This window comes from Aulonocara stuartgranti, assembly GCF_965226115.1.
Source record: "Aulonocara stuartgranti genome assembly, chromosome: 17".
Classification (NCBI taxonomy): Eukaryota; Metazoa; Chordata; class Actinopteri; order Cichliformes; family Cichlidae; genus Aulonocara; species Aulonocara stuartgranti.
This window is the reverse complement of record NC_138953.1, coordinates 25,611,531-25,619,582: the sequence shown is the minus strand read 5'-3', so window position 1 is coordinate 25,619,582 and position 8,052 is coordinate 25,611,531. Positions and strand designations below refer to the sequence as shown.

At 42.3% G+C, this 8,052-nt stretch overlaps 2 protein-coding genes across 3 annotated transcripts; both read left to right on the top strand.

Moving 5' to 3' along the window:
* The first annotated feature begins 611 nt into the window (after nucleotides 1–611).
* On the top strand, nucleotides 612–3,407 carry LOC309692357 (nuclear factor 7, ovary-like). Its single transcript, XM_082510754.1, has 7 exons — nucleotides 612–705; nucleotides 893–1,346; nucleotides 1,531–1,626; nucleotides 1,737–1,967; nucleotides 2,059–2,081; nucleotides 2,167–2,285; nucleotides 2,435–3,407. Exons 2-7 carry the CDS (start codon nucleotides 924–926, stop codon nucleotides 2,980–2,982), a joined length of 1,440 nt encoding a protein of 479 aa, XP_082366880.1. The 5' UTR covers nucleotides 612–705; nucleotides 893–923; the 3' UTR covers nucleotides 2,983–3,407.
* Nucleotides 3,408–3,414: 7 nt separating this feature from the next.
* LOC309692353 (protein mono-ADP-ribosyltransferase TIPARP-like) lies at nucleotides 3,415–7,956 on the top strand. 2 transcript variants are annotated; one of them, XM_082510744.1, is made up of 6 exons: nucleotides 3,415–3,500; nucleotides 5,221–6,060; nucleotides 6,186–6,351; nucleotides 6,463–6,650; nucleotides 6,781–7,050; nucleotides 7,399–7,956. In XM_082510744.1, the coding sequence occupies exons 2-6, from the start codon at nucleotides 5,231–5,233 to the stop codon at nucleotides 7,844–7,846; spliced, it is 1,902 nt and encodes a 633-aa protein (XP_082366870.1). In that variant the 5' UTR covers nucleotides 3,415–3,500; nucleotides 5,221–5,230; the 3' UTR covers nucleotides 7,847–7,956. The 2 variants fall into 2 exon arrangements, with proteins under 2 accessions (XP_082366870.1, XP_082366869.1); XM_082510743.1 differs by lacking the exon at nucleotides 3,415–3,500 and adding an exon at nucleotides 3,670–4,366.
* Nucleotides 7,957–8,052: the final 96 nt, after the last annotated feature.

The following is an 8,052-nucleotide window of genomic DNA, read 5'->3' as shown; positions in this document are numbered from 1 at the left end:
TATGCCCACAGTTAGTAATGGCAGAACAAACCTAGATAAAGAAGGGCTAACTGTTATAACTAGAGGTCCTAAATATCAACCCAGTAAAATAATTAATTGTTTCATTTCTGTATAAAATCAGACTGTACATTAAGCAATCAATTCAGAAATACAAGTGGGGACCTTTTGTTGCAACTTGTCTGTGAAGGTTCTCAGTCATCCAGGTCATCGTAGTCAAAGGAGCTTGCAAAGAAAAGCGTCTGGACTTCTTTAAGTTGCTTGAAGACGTTTCACCTCTCATCCGAGAAGCTTCTTCAGTTCTGAAGAAGAAGTGAAACTGAAGAAGTTTCTCGGATGAGAGGTGAAACAAATTCAAGCAACTTAAAGAAGTCCAGATGCCTTTCTTTGCAAGCTCCTTTGACTTTTGTTGCAACTCTGATTTCTCTCTAAATCATATAATTTAACCCAAAAAAAAGAAACACATGGAAAACCTAACTGTAATGTTATGTCACCGTTTTTCTTGTCCCTTTATTGGTCCAGAAAACACCTCATATTCGTCTTCCTCGCCTGTAAACTGTTGATTCTGACTGAGCTGCAGTGTTAGTGAAGGGTTAAAAATGCTTGCTGTCTTTGAGACTCCGCCTCCTTTCAGTGACTCAGCATAACAGGAAGCAGGAAGTGTTCACCATTACGCATATACAGCTGTTACAAGACTGTAGCTTTGAGGTATGTTTCACTCTAACTTTTCTTCTTTTTTAAACAGAACACTATTTCATTTGCATTTAAAGGCTGTTTTTCATGCATAGATTTCACAGGATGCAGTAAACAGACAACAGAACAACTGACTAGGGTATTAAAAGGGAGTGACTTCCCCTGTGTTTGCTTAGTTTCTTGAACTCTCCCTTACTTTCAGTTTCAGGGTAAAACAGGAGCAAAGCCTCGGGATGGCAGGGAAGCTCTATCTCCCTGAGTTGGACCTCACTTGTGCCGTGTGCTGCGAAATCTTCAAAGACCCAGTGGTCCTCAAGTGCAGCCACAGTTTCTGTGCATCCTGCCTGCAGCAGTACTGGAGTCGACAGAGACGAAACCGTGACTGTCCTCTGTGCAGAACCCAGAGTGTGGATGATCCCGTTCCTAGTCTCACCCTGAAGAACCTGTGCGAGTCTTATACACATGAGAGCGAGGAACCGGAGGAGACAGCGGAAGAGCTGCCCGGTGAACCAGGGGAGTTGTGCCCTCATCATGGGGAGAGGCTCAAGCTGTATTGCCTGTCAGATAAGGTGCCTATCTGTGTTGTCTGCCATACCTCAAGAAAACACAAGCAGCACGAATGTTGTCCTGTCAGCGAGGCGATTGTGGATGTGAAGGTAAATATTTCACTTTCCTGATCAAATAAGGACTTGAGATTGAATAATGATGCCTTTTTTCTTGGGGCTCCTTTACTAAGTTTATACAGAGTTTCTGTCACAAGTCATTATGCTGAAGGATGTTACAAGCCTAAAGCGAGATGAACAAACCTTCTAATGAATTTACTTTGAATTATTTACTCAGGAGAAAATGAAGTCCACTCTCAGCTCACTGCAGGAGAAGAGGGAGGCGTTTGACAAAAGGAAGAAGAACTATGAAGACACTGTGACCTACATTCAGGTGTGGTGATAATCTGTCAAACTATGGGTTAAAATTCCTAGTAAGTCACTTTATTTAGTGGCTGTCAGTAAACTCATTTCCAAGCCATGCTTAAGCAGATTATTTTACAGGTCCAGGCTCGATTTGTGGAAAGACGAACCCATGAGGAGTTTGAAAAACTTCACGACTTCCTTCACGCTGAAGAGAATGCCAGGATGGAAGCGCTGAAGCGGGAGGAAGAGCAGAAGAGCGAAGAGATGAAGCAGAAGGTTGAAGAAATAGAAAGAAAAATGGCATCTGTGTCCGAATCCATCAGAGTTTTGGAGGAGGAGATAGCTTTGGAGGGCATCTCAGTCCTTCATGTAAGTTTGAAATGAGACTAAAGAAGGAACACTTTATATTTTTTCCCCCTTAAATGCTAAAGTGAATTTGCCTTTTAATTTTGTCTTTTAGAACAGTAAGAGGACTCTGTTAAGGTAACGAACAGTTTAATATTTGTTTTATTCTTTGCTTAACTTTCATAATGTGTTATGTAACCTGCTTTTTTTGTGTTTTCTGCAGTGCTGATTGTCCTGTTGAAGATCCCGTTATGCCTCCAGGAGCACTCATAGACGTGGCCAAACATGTTGGCTCTATGATGTTTTATGTGTGGGAGAAGATGCATAAAATTGCCAAATACAGTGAGTTTAACCATAATGTGCTGCTTGATTTAAACTCTGAGCTGGAGTTTGAGTTTGTCATGAATTCCCAAGGTGGAGGAAAGGTTGAAATGTTTGACTGAACTACAGCCACAGTAACTACAGCTGACAATCTGCCATGTTTCCTTCAGCCCCAGTAACTCTGGATCCCAACACTGCTGCCCCATGGCTCATTCTGTCAGATGACCTCACCAGCGTCTGTGACAGCGATGAGAAACAGAAGCTCCCAGACAACCCGGAGAGGTTCGACCCCGACACCGGTGTGCTGGGCTCGGAGGGCTTCACCTCAGGAAGGCGTACCTGGGATGTGAATGTGGGAGATAATACTGCGTGGGTTGTCGGCGTGGCTAAAGAATCCGTCCAGAGGAAAGAGAAAGTGTCCTCGGTCCAGAAAAACGGCTACCTGTGTGTGTACTTCTACCACAAGATGTACTTTGCGGGTACCTCCCCTTTAACGCGACTAAACCTGAAAAGGAACCCGCAGAAGATCAGAGTGCAGCTGGACTGTGACAAGGGCAAGGTTTCTTTCTATGACGCGCACAACAACACCCATATCTACACCTTCAAACAGGCAATCACTGAGAAAGTCTTTCCTTACTTCTGGGTCGGTTGTCAGCAATGTCCTTTGACGGTTGAACCAATGGAAGTTGCCCTGAGTGTAATTGAAAGTGCAACTTAGTTACTCTGTGACTTTGAGAAACTCATCAAATTAAATGTCAGATTATTTGCCACTTTTCTTTCCTGGTTCAATGCAGTGTTCTTTGGCTCTTCTTAATTTAAAACTCAATGAACACACTGATCAAGGTACTTAAGATTCAGTGATTGGTAACTTGAATTAGAGCATTTTTTTTTTTTTTGCATTAATAATCTATGAATTATTCATTTGTTTATTATCAGCATATAAATTGTGAGGTTAAAAAATAGTACAGATTAATTACTTGTATGTAAGTTTTAAAAATGATTATGCATGTCATTGTCTACACATTCCTCTCTTATTTTGCTGTATTACTAACTACTAATGTATGGAAAACATCAAATGTGCTTTATGTGCACATACTACTCATGTTTTACAGTGCTAATTTACAAATAAAATATTTGCAAGTATTGTGGCCTCCCTTGATGATGTGTCACCAGCCAGTCCTTACTGGACATAGACCTGGAGTCGGAGAGCAGCCAGAGTTTTCTTTAGCGTCTGAGGTGAGCCTATATGTTTGGTCAGATGTGACGTCTGAGATTTTATTACCTGCTTCCTAGGGGCATGATTTTCAGATACAGTTCATCTCCTGTATATAGTTTTCAGGTCTGACACGTCTCTCGTCATCCACTTTTCAAGTTTCCATTTTTTTTTCTCTTAACTACACGCTGCGCACCATGCTAACATGTGCCACGGATTTGCCTAATAGCTCTCTGGAAATCACCAATTTGATCCAAAATACTACTTTATGGCTGTCAAACTGTTTTATTTTGTGTTTTTTGTAGATTCAAATAAATAAAATGGAACACAATGTGTGTTTTTGGAACAGGCTACTGGTAACAGAGTCCCCAAAGATACAATTTAAAGTTGACCGCGATGAGTACAAAATACAGTATTATTCTTTGAGTTGGGTGGCTATTTAATGCCTGAATGATTCATAGGCCAGTATTGTGTGCCTTAATAGGGTGAAGGACTGGACTGAAAATGAGTAAAATGTCCAAAGAAAAACTTTGAAAGAGTTTCAGAAAACCTGTCTTTGAATTAAAAATCACAAAGACGGAATATGCTGGGCTTCAAAATCAGCTTTTATGTAGCAGCTGTTTGTAGTTCTGTTCAAAATGCAGTGAAAGTATCCATTTTTTTTAAAAAAAATTCCTCTCATTTTTAGTGGGGTTTTTTTCTTGGTATATGAACAGCCTTTGCACACCGTTCACTTTCACCTCCCTCTGAACTCTACAGCCTGGCGCATTGAAGCTGACCGTCTTTTGTATAAAGAAGGGTTTTAAAGCCATATACATAAAAGCTTCTTTTTTTTCCTGCAACTTTGACTCAGCAAAGTTTAGAGGCCTGAGGCGGACTCACGGTTAATGTAAGCCAAACTCGTTAAAAGTCTAATTAGCTAGTCATAGTGCCTTGCTACGGGTGTATGTAGCTAGCAGGTTGAGTCGTGTGTTGTAAAGGCTCAGTTAAGTTCTTTAGAGGTTATGTTGTGGAAAGCTGTTTTGCCTTCAGACCTGCCGGGCCTTTAAATAATTGTTTAACTGGTACTAATGAGTCCAAAGTGTGCCGAGAAAATATCTCCCACATCTTTACATCACCTCCACCTGAGGGTATTGTCTCCATCTTGCCTTGATGTTTTTTTTATGCCAAATTCTGACTGTACCATCTGAATTCACAACATAAATTCAGGACAATCTTTTATTGTACACCTTTGGTGAGCCCATGTAAATTGTAGCCTCAGTCTCTCATTTTTAGCTGGATGTGACGCTGTGTGGTCTTCTGCAAGGTTCAGTGTGTTGTGAATTCAAAGATCCTCATGTTTGTTCTTAAAAGTGTTTATTTGTTTGCCTTTCTTACATCAGAAGTTTCAGAAATTCTCAGATTGGCCTGTCTGGCAGTAAACTATGGTTGTTGCATGAATGCTACTGTGTGACTGGCTGAGTAGATATTTGTGGGGAGCAGCAGTTGAGTGGGTCTAGGTATTAAAGTGGCTGGAGAAAGGTTTTACAGAGCTGGCTTTAGTTCTGTTCAAAATTATGAAAAATAGTGCATTTATTCAATTATTTTCAAACTTAACCATCAAATCTCAAAAGTTGGGGACTTTCGTGGCAGTAACTGCTAGTTAAAATTCCTGTTCTCTTCATTTGTAGTGTCTCTACGTCACTATAACCTTGTGTTTGTTCCAGTTTGCAAAAAATAATTGTTAAAATTGTTCTTGGTTAGGAAGTCCAACATGGCTGGAATTTCATGCACAAGGGCAACAAAGAGAAAGTTGTCTGGTAGTGCTAAAGCTGCAGAACCTGCATCCAGGTCCTCCAAAGTCACCTTTCTGAGCCCGTCTCTCCTCCTCTTTGAAATCCCTGCTGACGCCGACACCAGCCTCCCAGTGTGGAAGGCCATGAGAACCGAGCAAGCTGACATCACCTGGACCGTCAAGCCCTATGGCCTCAGCATTAATATAACACCTCCGACCTCTAAGAAAGGAAAGCATTCTGCTGCCAGCAAGAGTGAAAGCTCTTCCAGCATGGTGCAGACTGCAGGGCTGTCTTCTAGCATCCTGCAACCTCAGATCTGCATTCAGCCCACCACTCAGCAGCAATCGCAGAGCAGCTCCTGTGTGCTGCTTACCTTCCCCCAAAACACACAGTCTGTGTCACACCCCCCAAGTCCTATTCCAGTCACTTCACTTATTGTCTCCTTGCCGGTCATTATTGCCCAGGCCCAGCATACCAGTCAGCCTACTGCTCCTGCCAACAAAGGGTCCATATCCTCCACCCAAACGCCAAGTGGAACCCCTACCAAGCAAACCACCAAAACCCCATCTAAAGTGCCTGTCTCATTTCACACAAAAGGCTGCTCTACCATCCAAATCTGTGACGACTTCCTCCTTGGTTTGTGTTCTGCAGAGGAGAAGTGTAAGATGCACCACACTCCCTATCCCTTTCACTGGCAGCTGTGGTGTGTTGCCAACCGCCAGTGGGTGGACATTTCTCCTCGCTCTCAGGTCTTGCTGGAGAGGATGTACTGTGACGTCAATAAGGATGCCATTTGCCTCAAAAATGGGTGAGTAACAGGGTAGATCTTTTGCTAAAGTCTGCAAATTAAAAAAAGAAAAAGATGGGCTTTTTTGAGACAAAAATCACAAAAGTTTGTGGATTCTTTGTGTAACTTCAGAACACTTTCTTTAGGAATGAACGCTACACTTTGAAATTTGACTCAATGAAACTGGATGACTCTTCCGTGTATGATGGAGTCAGGCGACTATCTAACACTAACAGTAAGATCAAGAACCCTCATTTTGCCAGCCAATCGAAAATCTACTGGTGGAACATCAGTTGGCAAGAGTACAACACGGTGATCTTCTTTACCTCTTTTTTCTAGTTTCTTTACTCCTTTCTGCCATTTTCAACACATCAAAAGCCTCCACCAGCTTTGTTATTTTTTAACTGGTTCATTTCTTCATAGAGCGTGTCTGCCACATTGCTAAAAAAGATGAGCGAGAAGGAGTCAGAGTGTTTCTTCAGTGTCGGCTCACAGAAGTACAAGGTGGACTTCACTACCATGATCCAGACCAACGTCGCCACAGGGTTCCAGAGAGGCGTTCGCTGCAGACCCGCCTACCGCTCTCTGGATTCTATGAAACCTTACTTGCAGTTGGTGTCCTGAGATGCGTTTTTTTTTTTGCATTTGTTTACATCTTCTTTTAAAATCAAGAGATTCTGTTCTTTTAAAATTATTTCATGATGTTCTCCCATCCCTTTCCCATTTACTCCCCACACCCAGGACAGGAGTCCTGCCTGACTCAGCGGAACCTGACAGTAATCCTCCTGAGGCCAATTTTAGTGTAGATCCTCTGGACGAGTTCAGTTCCTGGTACCCTCCGGCGTGGTGTTGGGCTTCAGAGCAGGATTACAGTCTAGTGGATGTTCCTACAGGCACTCTGGCCTATAAACGGGTTCAAGAATTCTTCAATGAGAGCATGCCTGAGACAAAGGTGGACATCATCAGCATCCAGCAGGTCCAGAACCTATTCCACTGGGACAAGTACCAAAGGTCCAGCTAAGTTTGAGTTCAATTTTTAATCATGACTAAAACTAAGAAAAATTGGAGGGAAATTTGATGTCCTTATTAACTGTTTGGATATTCGGAAAGTCCTTTTTCTAAACGTCATTTATTGGATGAAATACATTTGTAACATGGATAAGCATTGGTTCGGCTAGTAGTAGGATCTGGGCTCGTTTCCTCCTGTTTTCATCCATTGTTTACTTTACTAGACAGTTCTATGGGTTCCTTACAGCGGATTCAAATAATTATTTTGTTGGAAGTTAAAGCGTAAAATATCACAAAATCTTGTTCTTGTTCATGGTGATATGCATGCCACACTTACACAACTCGTTCCAGGCAAAAGCTATACATGCAGAAGCAGCGTGGAAAGGCCACCGGGAGTTTAGAGCGACATCTCTTCCATGGGACCACCAAAGAGGCCTCAGAGGAGATCTGCACCAGCAACTTTGACCCTCGAGTGGCCGGGGTTAACGGAGTTTCCCACGGTCATGGCACATACTTTGCCACCGCTGCCTCCCACTCCCACATGTTCTCAGCCCAGTTCGGGCCAGATGAAGTTTGCCACATGTTCCTTGCCAAAGTCCTGGTGGGAAAGGTAACTGTGGGTAGGAGCCACTACCGCCGTCCACCTAAGCTCACCTCCAGGAAGAAGCAGCATCGTCTGTATGATGCCTGTGTTGACAACGTGAACCTTCCCACCATGTTTGTTGTTTTTGACAGCTGTCAGTGCTACCCCTACTACCTAATCAAATATAAAAACCTACCCAAAGAGATAGACATTTAATGAGGATGAGGACAGGGGCCTCAGCCGCTAATTGTTCAACAGAAATCATGTTCCAGTTGCAAGAAAACCTAAAGTGTTAACAAATCCAGTATATATTGTTATCAAATGCTCCGTTTAGTTTGATAAAATATGCCATATTCAGTTTGTTTGCAATGAAGTTCTTGACAATAGTGAAGACAGTGTTAAAATGACAACATATTCTGTAT